At 43.3% G+C, this 24,414-nt stretch overlaps 2 protein-coding genes across 3 annotated transcripts in view; one reads left to right on the top strand and one right to left on the bottom strand.

Moving 5' to 3' along the window:
- Nucleotides 1–364: 364 nt before the first annotated feature.
- Nucleotides 365–19,255, top strand: acsl2 (acyl-CoA synthetase long chain family member 2). Of its 2 annotated transcripts, none has more exons than XM_031726959.2 (20): nt 365–470; nt 11,487–11,725; nt 11,819–11,933; nt 12,078–12,142; nt 12,248–12,349; nt 12,904–13,003; nt 14,514–14,692; nt 14,810–14,842; nt 15,034–15,085; nt 15,243–15,316; nt 15,618–15,695; nt 15,788–15,922; nt 16,589–16,723; nt 17,263–17,431; nt 17,518–17,606; nt 17,690–17,806; nt 17,880–18,023; nt 18,115–18,216; nt 18,308–18,379; nt 18,467–19,255. In XM_031726959.2, exons 2-20 carry the CDS (start codon nt 11,489–11,491, stop codon nt 18,605–18,607), a joined length of 2,139 nt encoding a protein of 712 aa, XP_031582819.1. In that variant the 5' UTR covers nt 365–470; nt 11,487–11,488; the 3' UTR covers nt 18,608–19,255. The 2 variants fall into 2 exon arrangements, with proteins under 2 accessions (XP_031582819.1, XP_031582820.1); XM_031726960.2 differs by lacking the exon at nt 365–470 and adding an exon at nt 10,877–10,898.
- A 91-nt stretch (nt 19,256–19,346) lies between these two features.
- The window catches only part of bin3 (bridging integrator 3), a 31,026-nt gene continuing 25,958 nt past the window's right edge, over nt 19,347–24,414 (bottom strand). The window contains exons 7-9 of the mRNA XM_031726981.2: nt 24,211–24,352; nt 22,971–23,105; nt 19,347–20,875 (exon numbers count right to left, since the gene is read on the bottom strand). Coding sequence (XP_031582841.2) covers nt 20,729–20,875; nt 22,971–23,105; nt 24,211–24,352 — 424 coding nt within the window. The 3' untranslated portion in view covers nt 19,347–20,728. The remainder of the gene's footprint in view (nt 20,876–22,970; nt 23,106–24,210; nt 24,353–24,414) is intronic.

The raw sequence follows: 24,414 nt of genomic DNA, 5'->3' as shown, positions 1-24,414 counted from the left end.
TGGTGCAGCGTGCAAAGATGGTGAAATAACTATCTATATATATCCTGCTTTGGTTAAAAATAAAGTGAATCAACTAATTGATATATATATATATATATATATATATATATATATATATATATATATATATATATATATATAATGAAATAAGAATTATTTGTTATTTATTTATAAATATAATATGTTTTTCATATTATAACGTCTTTTTTCCCAGTGTTTCTTATCCTCGCTTAGAGTAGAATAGAATAGATCAATAGCCCATTATTATCATTGTACATGTACGACTGTTTTTCGTTAAACTCAGTGTGTTTGTATAAAGCGTTTGAGCGCAGTCCTTTATTTTGAAGATTTGGACCGGAAACACAGGTTAATTGCGTTTAGCTGGACTGGTGGGTAAATTTCTGTGGACCTGCGGCAGAATTAAGTGAGGCTCTCAGTCAACGACCGTTTGGAAACCTGCATTCACTCTGGTAAGTCTCTGTCAGAGTCTCTTTCTTCGGTAGTTTGTTTTCAGACGTCTCAGCTCGATAAAGAAGCGCAAAGCTAAACTGAGCAGGCTTAGACTGTGAAAAAAGCAAGAAACTAAAAGTTTGGCTGCAGCCCGCCGAGTTCCCATGCTGCCGAGCTGATAGTTGCAGATTTTGGAGGAATGTGAAGAGGAATCAACCTGTTAACCTGTGAAAAGTTTTACGTAAGCAAAGAAAGAGATTTCTTTGGAAAGCAGCAGGAAAAATGTGTATTTGGTAAAAACATTTTTCTTAAACTTTTGTGTACTTTGTTAAAAACAAACAAGCAAAAATGAAACGTGTATGTAAATCAAGTTGCACTTAAATACTGACGACCTGTGTTTTTTTGCATGGTTTAAATATTAATAACTGAATATAGCATATAAGCTGTGAGCTGATTGGGAGGTTGTTTGAATGTATTGTGGATGTGAGAACAGGATAATCTTCTCCCATAAAAATTACACCAGCAGTTTACTCTTATTGCATTCCCAGCATAGTTCAGATACACAGGTTATGTGAAATGAAATGGTGACAAACCAAAAAAACAATAATAATCGATTAGCATGGCCTTTTGTCATCTGAAAATGGAACCAGGGCTGTTCTGAGTGATTCCCTCCACCCAGTAATGAACTGCTTGTCCCGATCGGCGTGGTTTCTTTTTCATTCATAAGGGGGTCACTGAATGCTTTGAGTACGCATGTGATCACAGTCACATGCTCTGACCTTTGCAAATCACCAGATCGCAACTGAAGTCAACACCTATTGGACCCAGGTGTTTGTGTTCACCACCACCACCACCACTATTATCAGAACACCAGATGAAGGAAATCTGTCGGTGCTCTGTCCCTAAAGTACAGTCTCAAATACTTGGAGAATCAGTACTGAGGAGCATGGAGGTCCAACTCCTTAACAAGATGCTTTATGCTGTTTTTCTTCTTTAATTTTCATTTTATCACTTTACAGCTTACTTAAAGGGCCAAATATATTATTGATACTCACTTGACAGTTTTTTGGGGTTGGTGCAGTGGTTAGCACTGTTGCCTCACAGCAACAAGGTCTTGGTTTCAAATCTACCTGGCCTCTGTGTGGGCTCTCTCCGGGTACTCCGTCTTGCTCCAAACAGTCCAGACAGGGGTATGTCAGCGTACTTGGTTACTAAATCACCTGTGGGTGTGGATGGTTGTCTGTCTCTGAGTTAGCCTTGCAATAGATTGACAGTCTCTCCAGGCTGTGCCCTGCCCCCTGCCCTGTGACAGCCAGGATAGGCTCCAGTCCCATCCGCAGCCCAGAATTGGATAAGTGGAAGACGTTGGCATGTTATGTTTTGTGTTTACACAAATTAACATATTTCCAGCATGATGATAAAACACACAAATGTGTAAAGAGTTTAAAACAACTATGAAACTACATCAACACATCATTCAGTCATTAACATCAGATTTTAAAGTGGAACCCTTTCTCATTTATTGGGAAAAAAAAGAGTTCATATTATATGGCAAAACCACCCCAAAAAACATGGTACTGTTTATCTGTGTGTCTCAGTGGTGGTATAATGTTCTAAAGACATGCAGCATGTTCTTTTTTTCTGTACCATCATTTAATGATTCCAGATGTTTTCAACATTGTATTCCCCAAATCCATTCTTACTGCTGTAATTGTGATTTTTTTTTTTTTTTTTTTTTCTTCCCCACACTGAAACATGTGAAGCTCCTCTAAGGAATATAAAAATAGTTTTTATAATTTTTCATCAATGGAATGATCGGCACAACCCGAAAGCAACGTCCTGGCATATTAAGAGTGCTGCGATTTCCACAAAGCAAACTTTATATCACATTTTACATCTGTTTACCATCAGAAGCCTATCCCGGCAGCAGCACTGGGTGAGAGGCAGAGATGTTCTTACACTTTTCAGAAACCTCTCAAATGCAATCACATGACAAAAAAATGGCGCGCTTGCTAACTTTAGAGTCTAGATTGAAGTGGAACTCGCAGAAGGAAAAGTCAATAGTCGTTGAAGACACTGCTGTAATCAAGCACAGGTCACCTGTCAGAGATGAGGAAGCCTGAATGAGTCCGCAGGAAGTACCATATTCTTAAGAACAAGAGCACTCAATAAAGACGCTGCTTACATTTGCATAAATCAATTTAGTACAGACACTTTTATTTTTAAGAAGTTTCTTCGTCCTTGCATTCTGCATGCCACTGTACATGAACCTTTTTCTTTATTTTATCTACATGATCTGTATTAAAAGGCCAGTGTTGGGGATAATGTATAATGTAAATAGATATATTCAAAAAGGGTTTGTTTTGCTGCTAAACTTGCCCAAACTTTACAGGCTATATGTGGAAAATGTAAGGGAGGTACAGAGAAAAGGGGGCTGCTGTGAATTTTGTCTGTGGTCCAAGTTGAGGATAATTACAGTTGGAGAGAGTTTCAGCCCTAATTGTAGGTTTTCTGCCATTTTTGTTGTGTAAAATCACACCCGCTGTTCATTTCCACACGTTACATCTGCTTTTGTTTTAAATCATATTTCTAATACTTGCGTGTCGAGATATTTGGAGGCAACATGTTTGGAGTTGTCCACATGGCCTCCTGCCATCTGTTTTTCATCCCCTTGTGTGTATTTGACAGTTACAGCGTTGAATGTGTCACCTGACGTTTGTAGTCAACCATTAAGAATAAACAAATACACCGGCTCAGTCAGACGTGAGCTTTGACAGCATGTTGATGTTTGAACCTGGCGCTGCTTAGTTACCTGAAACCAGAAACTTCTGCAAAAGAACGCACAACTGTAGCTTTGTTTTCGAGAATCTCCGCTTGGCTTTAAGTGAATTCGAAACCCTGGGAGACTCCTGACCGTCTTGAGGAAAGTGGTGTTTTCTGCATCCCGGATGTGTGGTCTTTCTCGTTTCCTGCTACAAGAGAAACGTCATTGGGACCGAGCGTGCATGTGTCTGTGTTCTTCACGCTTTGTTTAGGAATCACAGCCAGAAAACACCCGTGCGTTTCATTCTTTCTTTTTCCTTTCCCCCCTGCTTGCCTGGCCAGCCTCACGTGTCCGTCTTGCAGTCCTCTCTCTTCGGGTCCCCTCCAACCAGAACTCTCTCCTCCCTGGGCACATGGAGCGTGTGCAGACTGCACCACTACTTCTGCTCCTGGTCTTCTGGTGCCGGCACAAAATGCTGTGGCCTGTCTCCCAGCTATAAAAACCTTCCCCCTTCTCCTTTGTGCAACCTCCTGTAGTTTTCTGGGTCAGGGGGGAGCATTCCCCAGCATTGCTCCCATCACCACAGAAAAGCTCTGCAAGCTACTGTACAGAGCTCTTTTTGCATTCTGTGTAGCGCACAGAGAACCAAATCATTATCCGATGTTTCGTTTGACAACACGAACGAGGAAAGGAAACTGCAGCTTAAGCATCTCGAGCATTTCTGCCTGCCTGTCTAATGCAGAGGAAACTCAGTGCATGTGTGTTAAATAAGTCTTTGGCTGCTCTATAAAATCATTTACAGCCACATCAACCGATCTCAACAGAGCAGCAAATTCAATTCCACTCCTTCAAGCTCTTTGTTTATACTTGCAAGCTTTACTTAACTGTGCCAGTATGTTGCCAAAATACATTCACGAATCCGACAGCTTACGGCTGCTTCCTACAACACTGAAAGCATATTAAAAGCTTATGATAAAGCCAGGTTTTGCAGTAATTCACCTGAACTCTAAAAACCACTCTTACATACACTTACTTTTCCGCCCTTTTACCAAGAGTAAGACTTTTACTGTTGTTAACAATTAAATTGTACACAAAAAAGTTTTGCTGGGATTTTGTGGGGATGGTGCAGTGGAGGGACGGCATGGCACAGCAAGAAGATCCTGGGTCTGAATTTAGCCTGTCACCTTTCTGTGCGGACTTTGTGTTCGTCCTGTGTCAGCTTTAATAATGGATGATTGCTTAGTTTCTTCCCACAGTCAAAAAACAATGGGGCATTAGGTTAACTGGTGATTCTAAACTGGCTGTAGGTGTGAATCTGAGTGTCAATGTTTCTGTGTGTTAGCTGTGTGATCAACCTGTCTAGGCTCCCCTGCGCAACACTGAATTGGATAAAATGAAGAGAATAGATGGATGTTTTTTGGTTTTCTTGGTAAAACACAGACTTTTAAAAACAAATTTTGAATAATAAAACTTGTGATCCTCTTTAAAACAGTGCTTATTTCATCCCAGGACCCACATGTAGTAACTGAAGTCAAAATTCATGCACAAATTTGACTTGCAAAGAAGGCGCACCAGGAAATGCATCTATATTTAAAAAAAAGCCCCTGGAGGAAAAACTACACAATTTTCTCCACAGAAGTTTAATTGATGCTCAGTTGTGTTTGAGAGCATCTTGCTGAAGTCAGTGGGAAGCTCTTCCAGTTTCACTGTGTTCAGGGAAAAGCTTTTGGTCTTACATCACGTTGCTTCAAGCCTGATCGCCTCTCTGCAAGTTGTTTCTTTGTTGCTGCTGATTTAGGGGCTCCAGTAGGGCGTCACCTGTAAACCTAATGTTACAGCTGCTCTGCAGCATAAAACACACTGCCCCGGAGGGTGCTGGTGCTCAGTGTAGACCTGCAGTCGTGGCTGCATAGTCCAGATGTTTGTCTGGCCCAGCTCTGCGGTCAGGTGCTGTAGGATGTTGGAGGGCTGAGCTAAATTTGGTGATAGCAGCAACAATGAAACGTTTTCAGACTGTGCAAGGTATGCTGCGCTGTCCCACGGCTCATGCAGACTCTGGTCCTATCTGGTTCAGCCTCTGAAAGTGTCACAAGTCAGTACAGGGTCTATTCTTCCATTCTTATCCTCAGATCTCAACAGTGACATGAATCTTTAGCAGTGTCTGCTGTGGCTCCTAGATCTTTCAAGCTTACAGTAATTCATAACCTCACCATCCCATTTAAATTGTACTTTTTTTTTCTTTTTTTGTACCTGCCTGGGATCATTTTTCCATGACACCCCATTAGTTTGACAGCAGTCGAAATGTCTGACGGTTATAAAGGAACATTGACGAGGTTGTAATTATTGGTTACTCAAAACCGGTTTTTGGTTGTTGTTTTTTTTTTTTTTATGTCTGTAATTTCAACATGCTGCGTTCCACTCATGTGTTTGTCATACTTCTGTTAGTGAATAACTCTCGGTTATGTCTCCACTTGTGAGTGAGAGTAAACACGCACAGACATGCCTGTCGTCCCCACGTGAACCTTTTTTTTTTGTGTTGCATTTTGGCATATACTCCACATACGGATGCCTTTACTTACACCAAATATAGTTTCAATCCGCTGTTACTGTTCAAACATCACAGCACTTACTGTGTGAACTGTGTGCACGTCTGTCACGAGTGCCCTGCTGCGATAGCAGCTCTCCGAATGACAATGTAGCCGAAAGCGCGGTCTCCCTGCAGGAACTGGCAGAGAATGAAGGTGCGTTAGTTTTCCTTCAGTATATTTTCACATGTGTTTGCCGTTCCTTTTGTCTCCTGTCTTCTTGGGAGTAAGAGCTGGACGCACAATAGTTCTTGTCTGGGCATTGACAATAGCCATAATGAATGGGAGTGAGAGAGAGAAGGGAGGGCCGGGGAGAGAGAGAAAGACAGAAAGGGGCCACAGGAAGCTCTCTTCACACCACACTGTCATTTTTTTTTTTTTTTTTTTGATGTCACGTTTCATAAAGCCCTTTGTTTTCAATTTATTTACCTAGTGAAAGGACTCGCGGGGCTCACCAGCTGCTCTGTGGCTTCAGCAGGTGTAAAGAGGGAAGTGAACAGCTTTAGTTCATATAAATTGATGCTTAAAGCAGATTATAAATCCTCCTGAGGACGAGTGTGGCATTGCTTTGCCCGTGCAGGCTAGGGAAGCGGCGCAGCATCAGCCCCGGTTAAACAGGAGGGAGGGGTAAGCTATCCTCTCCTATTGGGCACTGGGGGAGAAAGTGGGTGAGAGGTTGAGGAGCGTTCAGGGAGGGGGGAGCAAATGTGGGAAAGAGGTTTATTCAGAGAGGTGAATTCCTTGTGTGCTAGAAGATGAAGTGGTTTGCTTGAGGGGGTGAAATTAGCAGTTTCAGGGAGAAGTCTTGTCTTGCACTTTGTTGGGAGTGTTTTTTTTGTGTGTGTGTGGATCATTTTCCCCTCCCCGTGTCTCCCTGATTCATTCAGTTCTGATATGAACAATAAAGTCTCTGGCAAAGAACCATTAGGGGTGGACCCAGCCGGTCGTCCCTCCTCACCCCATCTCGCCACCAGCCCCCGTTGCTACTGTACACACCCTGAGTCTCTCTTTCTCTCTGGCGAATGAAAGGGTGGCAGAACATGACTGAGAGTAACCCCGGTGCCTGTTTCTGTTAAGCCAATCGTTATTACTTCCTGGTGTCTCTCCACCCCCCACCCCCACCACTCTCTCTCCTGTATAGACCCAGAGTCTTTTCTTCTCTTATTCTCTCTCTCTCAGCTGTGCCAAGCCTGTGGTCCGCTGTGGCTGGGCCTTTTAAACCGGGCTCTTCAGGCTGGATTATTGTGTTTCAGAAGTGGAATGATACATTTTTTTTTTTTTCTTTCGTATTTTCTTTTTTCTTTAGTATTTGGATGAACAGGGTGTAGGGGGACAGATGTGTAAACATCCACTAGAGTCAGGATATGAGGATACTAGACTTTGATACCCACACCCAGGAAAAAACTCCATTTATTCAATTAATTTTCCCCTAAATTAATATTCAGTATTAAGTATAAAGGTTAATTGTATAAATTTTATTCTTTATTTTTTCAATTATTTAGATCATTTCATTACAAATTGTAAAGTTTATCATATTTTCCACATTTGCTTGCAGCCTCTCTTATCCAGCGTTCCCACTGCATCCCTTTACCATGTCTTCTGTCTGATTCGGCTGCTCTGCTCTGGATTTCGCTCTGTTTGCTCGGATTAGTTCTCCACACTGGACTCTTTGGTTCAGCTACCCTTCCCCCACTGCTCTGCACAGCCAGAAACCCACCTGGTTGTCCATGTGTCATAATCCGCTCTGCTCAGTATTCAATCTGCAGTTCGTTCAGCCTGGAATAATGATTCATATTTATCTAACTGCAGACTGCTAGCTGCTACGTTAATGATAACAGGTGGCTAATGGTAATTTCTAGTCATTTCTGATAGCGAAACGGCTAATGTTAACATTGTTGAAACAGGAGCTTTACTGACCTCTGAAATTCCTCCTAAAATGTTGTTCAGTGTTGCGAACCTGAACTACTTCAGCGGTTAGTGAGAGGAGCTGTGTCTGTCTGTCTGATTGCACCGTTGCTGTTGTTTTAGCCACGGAGGGCAAAGTCGGCACTGTTTGCATTGGCACTGTTGCAAATGAGAACGATGCATCTGCAGTTGAAAAACTTGTAGGTAAATTAATGTACTCATTATTGCGTATTGCGTTCTTCCCATATAAAACATAGGGAAGCAGAGCTAGATCTGGCTTTTGTTTTTACTAGAAGTGGGACGATAAGATATTGTTGAAATTTTAAACATTTTGCTTTATGCATTGCAATAACATAAACCTAGTACAAAAATTAAGGAAATTTGTGTTTTCGTAATCTCTTTGTTGTAACCATGCTCCTTTACAATAAATCTTATACCCTTGGAAAGCCTGTTTATTTCCCTTAAATGGTGCCACGTTTGTAAGGAAAATGCATTTGGGGGTTGAGCAGCAGAGTTGAGTATGTGGGTTGTGCCCATGAAAAATTTGTCAAATTTTCTTTGCCATTGCCAAACGGCTTATTGTCCTATTGAGGGTTGTTTGATGCCTTTTTATTTGATTGGATGATGAAAGTCTGAAGAGCATGTAGAAGAATCATACACACCCAGAATAACCTGGCACCACCACTTCATGCTGGTCACCAGCTTGGTCACATACTCATGTGGAATAGCATCCCATTCTTAAACCAGCGTTTGTCACTAGTTAGCCAGTGTGATTGTGTTGGTCAGTCTGGCACGTACAGTGCACCCACACTGATCCCAAATGTGTTCAGTGGGTTTGAGATCAGGACTGCGGGCAGCCGGTCCTCTCCACTCCCACATTCTGGAGGTAGTCTCTGATAAACCATCTTAGAGGATGTCATTGTCTTCTTAGAGGATAGACGTTGGTCAAAGAGTGTGGAGACATGGGAATGCCACTAGTTGCAGAATCTCATTTTGATTTCTCTACATTGAGATTTCCTCCAATGATGTCAAGCCTTGTTTTTTTTTTGTTTTTTTTCCCCAGTGAGGCAGATACTGCCCCACACCATCACACTGCCTCCACCAAAAGCTGTTAGGCTATCGGTGCAGCAATCAGAATGATGTTCTCTGTGTCATATCCACACTTTGAACCTATGATCCGTATGACGTAGGCAAAATCTGGACTCATCACTGAACAGAACGTTCCTCCACATGTTGCCGTCACCAGCGCAAACTGGCCTGACAGTGAGGGGCCGTCATGGCAGGCCTTCTGGCAGCCCTGTGAGACCAGAGATTGTCTGTGTGCAGTTTGTTCCAGATTGTCTGGGTAGAGAGCCGCCGGCCATATTGTCCTGCAAACCTCGACTACAAATCTGTAGAAGACTGCCCTCAGTTCCTAGGTGCTGACAGGGTGAGGAAATGATCTTCTTGTCGTGTCATCTTCTCTTGGAACGCCCACTTCGTAGCCTGAATCTGACATCCCTTGTTATATGGAACTTGGCCTTCAATTTGGAGATGGTGCTAGGGCTCATGCCAAATAATGCGATTTAAGATATAAAAATGAACTGTGTTTAGAAAACATTGCAACTTTTGTAAATCACCCATAAAACTAACCACACCTATGAGCACTATTTAGGGATTACACTCATGCGCTGTTTTCCCCCGTTTAGTGAATCTGGCCCCAAAACTGATCATGAGCGTGCAACAACTTCAAGCTCTAGACAACTATTTAGCCACCACAAGTTGCAATCGATCACAAAATGTGATACATTTCAGTACAGTCACCAGGCGGCCACTGAGATTTTTGTAGACGTTGGAGGCTGCAGTCCTATTTTTTTCCTTGTCACTCAGCTATTAGCTTGCTCTGAATTATGAGAGAGTGTTCTCAAGCTAAGTGCATCCAGTGTGCATCAGATGGGCCCACTTGTTCGTAGTAGTCTGTGTATGTTAATGTCTTTTTTAAAATATTGATGCAATATCGCCTCGCAAAATATTGCAATACTATGCAATATTGATGGGGTATTTTCCTACCTGTAGTTTGAACAGATAAAAGTAGCTCTCAAATCCCCAGAAAATAAACTGACTGATCAAGTTCAAAGTCCAGGTCAGTACAGAAAAGTCCTGTTATTGCATCTACATTCGCATAAATTAGTCAGCTTACATAAAGTTGTGCCTACAGTTCTCCATCACACCAAGAGCTTCAGAAGCATGACTAGTCTCACATGCGACTGGCACGTCTTGTCAGTGCACCACCTGAAGATTTTTCCACTTTTGCTGGGCTGTAATTACACCACAAATGAGCTGTATGAAGTCAGAGTGCAGCAGGCTTTTAAAGAGGGCCATTTTGAATTCATCTGCACTGCTGCTGCACATCGCCATCATCACACTGATCATTCCTGATGATGTGACCCAAATCTCTTATTAAATCCAGCACGCCGTTTGCCAAATGGAGTGAAGGGAAAATGTTGCTTTGCCTCCTTCTTGGTTAAAGTGATTTTCAAGGCCCTGAGAAGTCTACGGGGACACGTGGAGTTTAAAAGCACAAAGTGCCACCCGACCATGAACTGAGCCTCCAACCAAGTTGGTTTTACAATCATACGAATTTATTTACAATTAAAGCATTAAAGTAAATAAAAGGGAATAATAAGAAAGGAAGCAAACTGACCTCAGGGTCTTCAAGGACAAAAAACAATAAAACAAACCCCCCCACTCTTGATTGAAAGCAAAAAACCCCCACTAAGCTCTAAGTTGGAACAAAGGTACAACACCTAAGCTCCCTGGCTGGCCACAAAACAGGAGAAAATGTGCATAAATTGCAGAAAGCTTCCACTAACATACAAATAAATACGACAGCGCAAAGACAACGAGGCCCCACGAGTTTGCCACTTTCACCTCCCGAGATCACTTTAGTGCTGTGTTGTTGTTTTTTGTGTGTGTTTTTTGTGCTTAATCCAGCAACCACACATCTCAGGGCTCAGCAACCAAACAGCATGGAGGTCTTGCTGCTGGAGCGATATGTGTAGTTTCACAAATGAGCAGAATAGAATAGAATAGCCTTTTACTGTCATTGTACATGTACAACGAAATCGTGGATGATCAGCGTGTTGTTCAGGTGTGGAAGACCTGGAGCAGAGAGTGAGGGAGAGAGCAGCTCTTGTTCAGGAAGAGGTCAAAAGGTCAGTGAACGTAGCGGCGATCATGACTATTATCTTTTTTCTTTTTCTTTTTTCAGAGGTGAGTTTAGTCTCATACCACACTGTTAAAAAGAGCACACTCTGAGCAGACGCTGGGAGCCAGATAATCTTTGGAGCCATAAATCAAACAAATTGAAAAAAATCTGGTCTGTGAGGAAGAAAATAAGGTGCTAACTTTGGCCTTGGGATTTTTAAATTCCTTTTTTTGTTTTAAATTGTTTTTGCAGCTTTATGTAAACAGATTAATCAGTAGTAAAAAATATGTTTGTCATTTCTTTTAGTGCTAAACTTCACCGCAACACAGATTAATGAATAAATAAATAAATAAAAGTCGTGCAAAGACAACAAAGCTCTGCATCAAATTTATCAGTTACACATCAAGTTTAAAAAAAGGAAAAAAAGAAGCAGAATCCACACAGAAAACAATAAAAAAAAGCTTCATTGTTAGTCTGCTACTCTATATGCTTGTTGTTTTAAAGTAGCAGCAGAGTTAACATTTGTCCCTATGCACCATGTAATTTTCTTCCTTTTCACTGCTTATTTTTCCTTCACTACATCCTGTCTCCTCAGCTATGCATTTCCAGGAGTGGTTGTGGTCGCTTCGCTCCAGCGCAGGACTTAAAGGTTCCGAATTGGAGGACTTGTGGAGTCTTCTGCCGTCTCTGCCTCTCTCCTCCTCCTTCTCCCTGTCGCCCTCCTCCGTGCTCGGTTTAGGAGCCTTGGCCTCCATCACAGCGTACTGGCTGGTGACCCGTCCTCGACCCATGCGCCCTCCCTGCGATCTTAAAGCCCAGTCTGTGGCCGTTAACGTGAGTGAGGCACGGCTGTTGCTGGCTTAGGCGTGTGTTAGCACGCTCTGCATTGCTGCGGGGCTGTCAGTGACAGGGTGGTGTTTATTGCAGGGAGATCCCAGCTGCAGGCGATCGGCGATCCTCAAAGATGACACTCTGCTGGAGTTTTACTATGACGACACCAGGACGGCCTACGACATGTTCCAGAGGGGCCTGATGATCTCAGGTGATGCGCACATTCACACACACTTCATTAAACACTCTCCTAGTGATGGAGAAATCGGTGTGAAACCGGGCAGAGTAGAGGGAAACTGGAAAGTGGATTGATGGCAGACTTTCTGAGCTGACAGAGCTTTGTTGTGTCCTTCAGGAAGTGGCCCGTGTCTTGGCTTCAGGAAGCCGGGTCAGCCCTACGAGTGGATCTCCTACACTGAGGTCTGGCATATCGTTAGTTCTGTGATTCCTCCCAGTTATCTCAGCACTTCCATGTAATGTATTTGATCTTCACTGTTTGTTCACTGAGAGCCTCTAATCCTTCAGGTGGCTGAGCAGGCGCAGGTGCTCGGCTCTGGCCTGTTGGCTAAAGGATGCCAGCCGAATCCGGAGCAGTTTGTTGGGATCTATGCACAAAACAGGCCAGAGGTATGGACCTCCCACTGCTCTGTGGTGTGACAGCTCATCCCACTCTAGTTTGGCTGCCTTTGATCTTAAAAATTTATTAAATAACTCACATCTCCACGGAGGTTTTGTGGATGATGATTCTACCCTCGGAGCTCAGCATTCCCTTTTAAACACATTTTGAAAATTGAATTTATGATTTCCTTTTCTTTTTTTTTTTTCAAATCCATCTATTGTGAAATTGTGTTTGCCTTTATTTATATTGCCAGCACGGTGCTAGTGGTGAATGTGGGTCTCCAGGGCAGCTAATATTGGAGAGTGTCTCATTTTATTTTAATACACTTGTCGGACTAGGCAATTATTGCCGTAGTAAAAGACAATTTTCTGCTCCATTAGAGCCCCTAACCCTCTCATTTGACCGATCTACACCTTGAGTGTTGTTTGTGTTGTATATGGGTTTATAAATATGAAACGCACGGTAAAGTGGATCATTCCCAGTCTCGAAGTCATTCCCAGGTAATGACTTGGGGACTGGGGAGGAGTGTAACTGCTGCTTTGTCTCCCTCTGCTGGTTAAAGTGGATCATCTCAGAGCTGGCCTGCTACACCTACTCCATGGCAGTGGTGCCTCTCTATGACACGCTGGGACTGGAGGCGATGGTGCATATCCTCAACCTTGGTGAGAAAACCTACACATAAAAATACCACAGAACACAGTCCAAAAGTGAAAACGTTTCACATATGGTGTCAAACGTGAAGCCTTCATCACATCAGACATACAAACTGAATATGGATACTTTGCCCTTTGAATAAAGAAAATATTGGAAAAGGAAGAAGATCATCATGTACAGAGTATGCTATAAATTTTAGAAGTACTACAGGCATAAAAATACCCTTTACTGGTAAAAGTCCTGCATTAATCATCGTCACCGTTACTGTTACTGAAAAACTGCATAATTCTACCTCTTATAGGCTTTTAAACTTCCCGAACATTTACAAAATGCTGACACAGTAGATCCTGTTGTTTTGTTTTTTTCCCTCCTATGTAAATAACTAATAACTAAACGAAGCATTTCTATCTAAATGCATAGAAAATATTTCTTCCAACAAAAGACTGGTAGACTGTGGTCACTACAATACTAAGTTAGGCTGTGGGTGGAGCTGTACGAGTCAGTTGGTACAAAAGGGGCTGAAAGTGCCACCACCGACACCCTGAACCGTTGATAAAAAGCAGGATTCATTTGTATTTTTATGTCGTTTAGGTCAAATTCTGACCCTACAACCTAAATGTAGCAGCAGAAACCGAGAGATTAGGCAACGTTTTTCTGATCTTATTTATCAAAGTTTGGTGAGCTTATACAAACTGCAGCCCCAGTTTTCCTGCTATTGGCTGACAGGAGTGAAACGCAGTGTGGCCTGTTTTAAGGTGTGCTGTGTGAACGAGCAGCACAGCATGTTCAGAGCATCTCTTCTACATACCTTGGTTGAAATAGGTGGTTATCGGAGTTGCTGCTGGTTTCCTGTCGGCTCAAAGCAGTCTTGCCTCTTGTCTGACCTCTCACATCAACATTTTCGCCCAGAGAACCACTGCTCGCTGGATATTTTCCACTTTTCCAGACCATTCTCTGTAAACCTTAGAGATGTTTGTGTGGGAAAACCCCAGCAGATCAACACTCAGACCAGCCCGTCTGGCACCAGCAACCATGCTGCATTCAAAGTCCTTAAATCATCTTTCTTCCCCGTTCTGATGCTCAGTCTGAACATCGGCACATCGTCTTGACACGGTCTACGTGGCTACAAACACTGAGCTGCTGCCATAGATGCTTGCGTAAATGAGCAGGTGTACCTAATAAAGTGGCTGAGTGTATATAAAGATTAAACAAAGCTACAGCTACACCTGATCACTTGAAATAAAGTAAAAGTAAACCCACCTGCTCAGTTTTAGCTGTTCTTGAGCAGCAGTATATGTGTGTGAGTTCAAAGAGGTTTGATTTGTTTTGACAGGAGAAATATTTGAATGTGAAAAATGCGATCATCCTGGCTTCATTAGTTCAAAGTGAGGCTGTGTTCGGTAGTCCTTTTGAGACGGGCAGAAGAGCCGAGTGGGAAAAAACCCACAGATTTCACACTTTGATGAGAACATTTCTTCACAAACTTTCTGTGTAAGTGTGTGCTCGGTGCTTTTTTAGCGGAGATCTCTGTGGTGATCTGTGACCGGGAGGAGAAGGCGGCATCTCTGCTAGAGAACAAGGAGAAGGGCACGACTCCGAAGCTGTCCTGCCTCGTTCTCTTTAACGACTTCAGCCAGGCCTTTGTGGAGAGGGCGAAGAGCTGTGAGGTGGAGGTTTTAAAGCTGGAGCAGCTCATGGTGAGTTGGGGTGGGGGGCACCAAATCCCCATAATGTGTAGCCATTTAAATGTGGCCCCTTTAATCGACTCATTTGTGCAAATTGATACGAGCAACTCCTCTCTGTCCACATCTTAGGACATCGGAAGGAGGAACCTCAAAGATCCTGTGGTGAGTTTGTCATCTCTCAGAGCTGCTCACGTAAAAGGCTGATCTCCCCCTTCCTAAACACTGGCGTGACAGCTCTGTCGTCGCTCCTGTCCAATAGGATATCATTAACACTCACTCATAAGCAGGGGCTTAAATTAAGAGCGGAGGAAGTCCGTTGTCATGTTCTCATATTTTATTGCTGCCCTCTGTAGCCGCCCCAGCCTCAGGATCTGGCCGTGGTTTGCTTCACCAGTGGAACCACAGGTACCGTCTGATCTCATAAGCCTCTCCGTAATTATCCTTCACTCACATCATTAGAGAAATGCCCTTCAGTGCCCACTAACAACCACTCTTTATGGCACCGCTGCAGTTTCCTTTGCTGCGCAGGGGCACTGCAATAATGTTTTGTTTATTTACCCAGGGAAGCCCAAGGGAGCCATGATCACCCACGGCAACATCGCCTCCAACACTTCCTCTGTCATTAAGATCCTGGAGGTCTGTCTACACTTCCACCTCGTTGTCTAATTGAGAACAGCCTCACAGCTACCGTCGCTTCCCATTTGCTTGTGTCTGCATGTCTCCAAACTGTCCCCCTCCCCGCTGTGTCTAATGGTATGATTAATTGGGTGTTTGATTGCTCCTGTCGCTGTGAGGTACTTTAACTAATTGCCCCTGCATAAAGATTCTGCCATACAAGATGTTTGATTGCCTGCGAGGCTTCGCCGTATGCCGCTGCCTCAACCTAATCTGTCCCCTGTGCTTTTTTTGCTCATTTCATTTCTCGTTTTTCTCTCAGGGCTCGTTTGAGATCCAGCAAGACGACGTGTCGATCTCTTACCTGCCGCTTGCCCACATGTTTGAGAGAATGATTCAGGTAGTTGATCCTCTTCTCACATGCTTTTCTGTCTTTCTTTCTTTCCTACTTTTTTGTGTATAAACCCTAAATTAAATCTGTTTCTATTGCAGGTCTCTATGTTCTGCTACGGGGCCCGAGTAGGATTTTACCAGGGGGACATTTCTCTTCTCATGGATGACATTAAAACTCTGAAGCCTACCTTCTTTCCCGTTGTGCCTCGTTTACTCAATCGCATCTATGACAAGGTCAGCAAACGCATTACCCGCTTTACAAGGTGCAAAGTGCAGCAGATCCACCCGTTAGTAAAAATCATGCACCAGTATAGCTCACTGGCGTCAGCAGGCAGCCCGTGTGCCGTAAGGCCATTGCATGGGCCTGGGTTTAATCCGTCATGAGGCTATTTTCTGCCTGCCTTCCCGCTGTCCTCTCTCCACTGTTGTATTGCAATAGAAAGCAAAAAAAACCCCATAAAATAGACTGATTTAAATCTAGATTGATCTTCCTTTTAAGGTAATGTTCTTGTGCGTGTCCTCCAGTGTGACTTGCTCTTTTTTTAGATCGCCCCTTGGTGTGGTTAGAAGTCCCGTTAAACCCACAACACTTGCGTGCTCAGTGATGTCAGCACATACCTCAAATTTGCGCAGAGAATTCACATCAGTTCTGTTTTATTTATATAGCGCAATAGGTGTCATGTCAAGGCCCCTTTTATTTTAAGGCAAAGGCCCTACGACAGAAATACTGAGATTGAGCATTTTGCATATGTAACAAGGGGGTTAGGGAACGCCCCGAACAGGACTTCTGCTGACTTATCTAAAAATAGCCAATCCAATATTTTTACCTAGTATTAAGAAGGCCGCCATAATCCTGGGTGTGTTTCTGTTTTTTGCACATTCTCGCCAATTTGTACACAGATCCTGGGTTCGGTGACCTCACCGTTTCGAAGAGCTCTGCTCAACTATGCTGTGAAAAGAAAGCAGGCGGAACTCAGCAGCGGGGTTGTACGTAACAACAGCCTGTGGGACAAACTGGTGTTCAACAAGATCCAGGTCAGTGGCTGACAGCTCCGCGTGGATCATATACTTTCTCAGCCTGTTACTGCTGTTTACATTCATATGTAGGTTATTCATCCATATGCTTGGCTCTGCAGTGGCCTCCTCTGAAATCAGCCCACAAAACATCTTTTCTTCTCTAAACTTCACTATTAAGTGCCATATTTTCTGAAAATCCCTGACTTTGCAGTTGTCCTCGTCTGTGTTTTGTAGCACTTAACACGGTGGTACATGTAGACAAGCAGCCCTGCAAATAATCAACAAATTTGAATCCAAACTTTACAAGAGAGGCACAACTATTCCAGCAATCGGTGCCAAAATCACCCGGAGCATATTGGCCCTGTGGGAGTGTATTGGAGAAGCACGCGTGCAGGCAAACAAGGACTGAAAGATTTTGGCTTGGTGTGATCAATACAGATGGGAAAATATGACCAAGGTTGAATATGATTTAAAATGGGAATGAGCTCGCATCCACAATATGATTGTGTTTGAACTGCTTTGCATAAATGCTTCACCGTAGGAACTCTTTTTTTCAGGAGAGTTTAGGGGGTAATCTGAGGTTTGCACTGACCGCTTCGGCACCGATCTCCCCCGCGGTGCTGTCCTTCCTCAGAGCCACTCTGGGCTGTCTGATATTTGAGGGTTACGGACAGACTGAGTGCACAGCGGGCTGCACGTTCTCTATGCCAGGGGACTGTAGCACAGGTAGGAAAGGCTATTTTACTGTCAAGTGTTCAGGATGGATGCTGTTATGGTTTCTCCTGTTAACAGCAGGCGTGTGTTTGTGTCAGGTCATGTTGGTGCTCCTTTGCCCTGCGCCATGGTGAAGGTGGTGGACATCCCAGAGATGAATTATTACGCCAAGAACGGAGAGGGAGAGGTCAGCCAGCGCTAAGATATGAACACATTTTTCGCTATCAGCGGATGTTGTGTGGTGACTTCTCACTGCTTTGTCCTGTTAAGATTTGTATTCGCGGCCCCAGCGTGTTCAGAGGCTACCTGAGGGATCCAGAGAAGACAGCTGAAGCCCTGGACAGCGACGGCTGGCTGCACAGCGGGGACGTGGGCCAGTGGCTTCAAGTAAGATTAGACACACTTAACTAGCCTGTATGAGTCAAGTGAGTTTATGTGTTAACACACTTGTTTTTGTCAGAATGGGACTCTGCGCATCATTGATAGGAAAAAGCACATCTTCAAGCTGGCACAAGGAGAATACATCGCTCCGGAGAAGATAGAAAACGTCTACATGCGTTGTGTCCCTGTACTCCAGGTGTTTGTGCATGGAGACAGTTTACAGGTACGACACATTTTAGATTTCTTATCCAAAGCGAAGTGTTGTCAGAGGCACGGTTTGATGTTTCATTTTGTCTTGCATTTCTTGTTATCAGTCTTATTTAATAGGGATAGTTGTCCCTGACCCAGAGGTGTTTGTTGACTGGGCCAAGGATCGGGGATTTGTGGGGTCCTATGAGGAGCTGTGCCAAAATCCTGTAGGTCTAATTCCTAATTCTGGAATATAACTTTCATATGATTAAAGTCCTCACAGCAGGATTAAATGGAAACTGGTTCTGTCTTCAACAGGATGTTAAGAAGGCAGTTTTAGAGGACATGAGCGCCGTGGGGAGGGAAGCACGGCTGAATTCATTTGAACAAGTGAGCAAACTCTCATCGAGGTTCAAACGCACAAGTTACAAAGTGGCTGAACTTAACTGATTTCGATGCTTCACCTTTCTGTCTCAGGTGAAGGACCTTTACCTGCATCCGGAGATGTTTAGTGTCGCCAACGGCCTTCTCACGCCCACCCTGAAAAGCAGGCGCGCCGACATCCGCAGACACTTTCAGGAACAGATTTCAAGCATGTACAGCAAGAAGGCAAACTAACTCGACTCAGTAACTCGCAGACGCGACACCCGTGGGTCAGGGGTGTCCAATAAAAGAACAAAAATGGGACCTGGGAGTGAATATCCTGCAGTGCCTCATCTCAAACCCTACAGTTCGTTATATCTGGAATATTATTTTGTTTTCCAGAAATTTGTCATCCACCTGTGACCACATCTCACTCTTAATTCCAAACAAGGAAATTAAATGAGTGGATCCATATTTCTCTTCCAGTCGTTGTCACTAATGAGATTTTACATGGACATTATCATTGTTTAGTTGCATAGAGAATCACAGACGGTATTAGGAAGAACTGATATTAACTTTGATCCTTTTATTTACACTGCACTGTTGCTTTTCCAAGCAAAGATTTTGAAAGGGACTCTTTATGTGCACTTACGGCATTGTTCCTCCTAGACGTTGCATTAACTGTAGGTTCGTATTTTATGGTTGTTGGGTCTTTGCATCACCGTCACATAAGCTTCTGATGAATATGTTTCATCTTAGTGACTACTTCAAACCACTGACTTCACCTCAAGTTAAACAATTAATATGAATGAGCGGTGAATGGGGGAAAAAAATGTAAATAATGCTTATTGTGATTTATAAACAGGATTTTACTAATGCCAGTAAATAAAGATTAGTAACTGACGTGTTTGCATCATTCAGTTCATAAAAACTCAGGCATGTGCAGAAACACACACAAATCAACTCATTAAGACGACAGCAAAACAGCCACTGGTTGCTTTTCTTGCATTTTGTTTATTGCATGATAATGAAGCAGAAAACATCTGACGTTATTTAAAAACTTACATAAAACCCAATCTGATCACAAAGTATTCATTTAGGTATATTAAAAAAGAAATCAACCATGACTATAACTTAAACTTAGAAAAGCACCTTCATTCATCCAGTTATTGGCGCGTAATCAGACAGAGTCTGCATTGCAGAACAAAACACAAAGACGAGCAACCGGCTAAGCATTTCCTTCAGTAATTACACAATAAAAAGCCACAAAAAAATAAATACTCAACATACTTGTAACTTCAAATTCACTAATGAGTAACATTCAGTGTGTGTTTACATTACTATGTAGTGTAGTTATCATGCCAAGGCTCTACCTGATGGAAAGTGGAAACAAAGGCATATGATGAGAACGTGATTTGGTCCAAAAATAAGAGACACTATAAAACATTTGTGTTCCAACCCTGATGTAGAGGATACAGAGAAAATACTTTAAGGCTGCCAACAATGTGTGAGATTCTTTGCTAACACACACTCTAACCAACAATAGAACAAAGGATGGATGGTGTGAACAAAAGGAAAATATGGGTCACTTTATTTCCACTAGAGGGCGCACCAGCCTTTGATTTTTTTTTTTCTTTCTTACTTGTGGGATTTAAAAAAACAAACCTGGATATATGTCTGAAGCCTGAATGGTCGACCTTTCAACACCGCTCCTTGGGCATGGTCTCACCTTACACCGTTTTTAATGTTATATCCAAAGTCAGACATGTTATCACAGGTGAGCTAATGTGTTCTGATGAACCCCAATAAAAAGCCCTCACACAGAACGGCACAGAGCTAAACTCACAGATTACCAGAAAAGACCAAAATTGAGAGGTTTTTTTTTTAAACCTACACTACATTACATAACACCTTCCAGTGTAATTTCAAAGTTGGATAATAAAACTATATTTCACACACTGCTGCCAACAAAGCAGATGTGACTAATAGAAACATTTCCTTGCTCACTTTACACATTAGAAACAAATGGTTATAGATACCTCTGAAACCATGAAGCATAACCTTGTTAATTAGTTCTGACGAGATCTGTCTGATTCCTTTACTAAAAAAAATAAAAATAAACGACAACATATTGGCTTATAATGTTGCACTTGGCTGATGGCTTAGTTAATGTGGCATTCAGCTGCTTTGAGTTGCTGAGATGATGAAAGATTAGGGTGTAGTGCAAGAGCAATTGGGGGCGGGGATGAGGCCGCAAGGAAACAAATGGATAATCAGGTTTAGGCCACTGCTGTCCGTTTGAACTCTGGAGGAGCTTGAAGAGAGTGCAATCCATTCAGAGAGGCATGAAAAGAGTCCGTTTTCGTATTTCCTCACTCAGTCGTCGGCGACAATGGACAGAGCACGCAAGTCGCTGAGCTTGGCCTCAGTCTCCCTCTCCCTCTGCTCGTCAGTCAACCCTGCCTGGTCGATCTGGTCTGTTAACTCGCTGAAAATCTTGTACATTTCGGTGAAATAGACCACCTGGTGGGTAGAGAAGGAAAAATAAAAACGTAAGTCTGTGATGGCAGGGGAAAAAAAAAATCTGTCCTCTGATGAAAATGGGAACGGGTCGATCCACAGACCTCTCAGGAAACACCAGAATCCAAACTCTGCACCCCAAACACAGTCTAATCGTGTTTTTACTTACAAGTCTGAAGCTGCTGTTCTCATACTACTTCAACCCTGCTAATGAGAAGTGATTTGAGAGGAGAATGGGGAGCCCACAGATATCAAACAACTCTGACAAAGCCCCAAAACCCAGCACTTCAGTGGGTAGTGACCCTGCTTTTCTCTCCCAATCTGAACAAGAGATAGAGAGTGTTCACTGAAAGCTTTCTTGACACTTCCCACCCCTGCTTCTTCCCCTTAGTTCATGAGTCAGGCTCCCTAGAGAGTTGCTTTGATGATTAATAGACTTTAATCACATTACAAGACTCCAGAAGAGTGGGCAGAGAATGAAAGTACTGGGAAATACAACCCCTTGAAACCCACACACACATCTCAATATTTATTCATGCAGCGATGCATACGATGCCATGCTCCTTAAGGAGGGGACGACACCGACTTCTCTAAAATTGCACGTGTGTTCTTCTGCAACAAGACCAACCGAGAGACCCGTGGGAAAAGTTTACTGTTTCACTAAAAGGGTCACAACAGAACGAGAATTTTGCCATAAGCAGACCAGACACTGCTTCTAAACCACCTTATACAAGCCTTTTTAAGTGCTCCGCCTGAAAGACCTTTGCATGTTTATACCAATATATGCCACCTAAACCACATGAGTGGGCTATAAGTATTGGGTTACTGCTGCTTGTGGGGGTAAAGCGGATATGTTTTTTTCCCAAAAGTGGCTTGTTGAAAGGGCCATCGGAAATGTCCATATGAACTGTGATGATAATGTACACCAGATCAGTGTCTAGGCGCCCTCTGTACCAAAGACTACCATTACAATTAGTCAAGTCACCACGAGGAGTAAACGCAGGCTCACACAGCTGACCACCTACCATAAAAAAAAAAAGGCTTGGGGTATAACAGAGCCATTTTAACATACCATACTCCCAGCTGCTTAATATTTATATGGAGAGGTCACACTTTAACCTTTGACAACAAAATGAATAATTTAAGTTAGATTTGATTCAGTAAACACAGTGTCCACTGTAAGAGAAGCAACTAAAAAAAAAGATGAATAAATGAAGACAATGCCTCACTTCATCAACATCTGTAGAAACTGACAGGTCAGGTGGTGTCTCCCTCTGACAGTTGCTGGACAGGACTTGTTATAGTGAAACTGAAGCCTCACAACAAAGACTCCCTTTATTCTTTTTCCTTCTGCTGCTGGACGCTGAGCAGCAACAAGCGGCTGGGAGAAAAGGGTGTGGAGGACCAAATCAAGCACATACAACAAGCACTGGGGACGAGGTCTGCTGACCACCCACACATGGCTGTGCAAATGTGAAAACGTTCATTCATGTGTGTGAATTATATGAATAAATATAAAGCTGCAAGAATGAAATGGCTAGCGTGCCTAACGGGACCTCTTGCACCAGACAAAAACAGGTAAGATTTATTTAATGCTTCAAGATAAAAGATGTGGGGAAATACTATATGTCTGCTAATTTGCTAAGTTCAAAGTGCATCACAGAACTCCATAATTGTCATTAGGTCTGGGATAATCTAGTTTACTTATTAGGATTGTGCCAGTGGCTGTCCCAAGGAGGAAATGACATGGCCAGGCAGGTCTGGGGTTAGTGAGGGGGACATAGTGGCGCTAACTTGAGACACCCAGCTGCTTTAAGAGAAGCTTCAGGTTAGAGCAAGGCTTGCAGGGCTGCAGTGGAGCCAGACAGATGAGGCCTTCCTCAGCTAAACACAGCAGTGTGGGCCGTCACTGAGGGTTAATCACATTAGAGCAACGTTGAGGGAGACAGACTGCCTAGGTTATACACACCCTTCATCAGATATTTTATGCACTGTTTAACCGACGCTCAGAGAGTGGAGCAGTGGGTGGGTGGGAGGGTGGTTGTCTGCAGCTGTGAGAGGTTCATTGGGTGTGCACTTGGTGATGGAGGTCACTAACCTGCGCCCGGATGAGAGCCTCGAAGCTGGGCTGGAAGTAGTCGATGCGGCTTTGGTAGAACTTGGGCATCTCGTCCAGGAGCTGCTTGTTCTTGGCCTCGAAGTCATCTTTGACTGGTCGGAGTTCCTCTTTTGCCTGTGATGTTGGAGAGAAAGACCAAAACAAAAGAACTGGTCACTGAGGGTTCAGTTCTGACTTTGAGTTACATTCTTTCATTTCACTGCGATGCAATACACACTACACATTAAGGATTCGTTCGCTAAAATATGCTTAAGGAGCTAAAGATTAATATCTACAAAGCGAAACAAGTTAGTCTGAAGTGAATTCACTTCTTGAGCCATCATTTGTCTTCTTCTCTTATTGTTCTGAAAGATATTTGCTTAATTCCCACGGAGAAGCAGTGCAAAAAAAAGGCTGTAATCACGACCAAAGTGAGGAGGAGTGGGTAATGTGGGCAGACTTGGCTGTGAGTGGACTCCAGCACCACTGATCTGTGTGTGAATGTATTAGTGGGTAGTCTACTGTAGGCATGGAGTTATGGAATGCACAATGAATAAGTGTGAGAGGGTGAGAATTTTTATTAAGGGGAAGGGGGAGTTGCTATATTCAAACTGAAACATATTGTCTTTCAGCTGCATTATGATATGCTCTCTTCACTTTAGTTTTATTTACACATGCCAGCTGTAACTGAAATGGCGTACAAGTGTTTTGTCAGGATCATTTCTTTAAGTGCACAGGGACTCAGAGGGCATGGATGTAGGGGCCTCTTCAAGGCTTTGTTCCCCTGACAGTGCTTTTCTCAATGTGTGTGGGTGGCTCACCATGTGAGGATGTGTTAGAAGCAATAGCATAGGCAACACTGCAGCACTATCTGTGAATGTGTGCTTCTGTAGTGGCCTCATGGTGTGTGTGTGTGTGTGTGTGTGTGTGTGTGTGTGTGTGTGTGTGTGTCTACAATTCTCAATTACGTGCCTGTAGATGTGCAGCAGTGCCTTTTTGAAAAGGCACTACTTGAGAGCCTGGTAGCTTGCGTGGGTGAAGGAGCGCACATGTACAGTATGCATGTGCTCAACTATTTTTGTTCATATCCAGTCAGCATTTGTGTCTTTTTCCACCTATTGTGCTCTATTCACAATACGGACAGCATGTAAGAGCAAGTGAACTCTGCTCCTGTGCAGTTGGAGGGAGAGCTCGAGTGGACCAACACGTGCACCGACGCGAGCTTTAAAACTGACGGTACCTGATGCAGTTTGACCATCACGGGCCCCGTTTTTTCTTTCTCTTCGTATTTCTCCACTTTGGCTTGCAACCGCTTGTAGTCCTGCAGCGTCTGTTCCCTACGTTTCACTGCCATGTTAAGGCTGGGGAAGACACTACTGTACCTGAAAAACACCAGCACACAGAAAACCAGGTTACTGAACGCAACATGCATGCACACCGTGTA

Source organism: Oreochromis aureus, linkage group 12 (genome assembly GCF_013358895.1).
Source record: "Oreochromis aureus strain Israel breed Guangdong linkage group 12, ZZ_aureus, whole genome shotgun sequence".
NCBI lineage: Eukaryota > Metazoa > Chordata > Actinopteri > Cichliformes > Cichlidae > Oreochromis > Oreochromis aureus.
The sequence above is the reverse complement of the archived record's forward strand: the minus strand, read 5'-3'. Positions and strand labels throughout refer to the sequence as shown.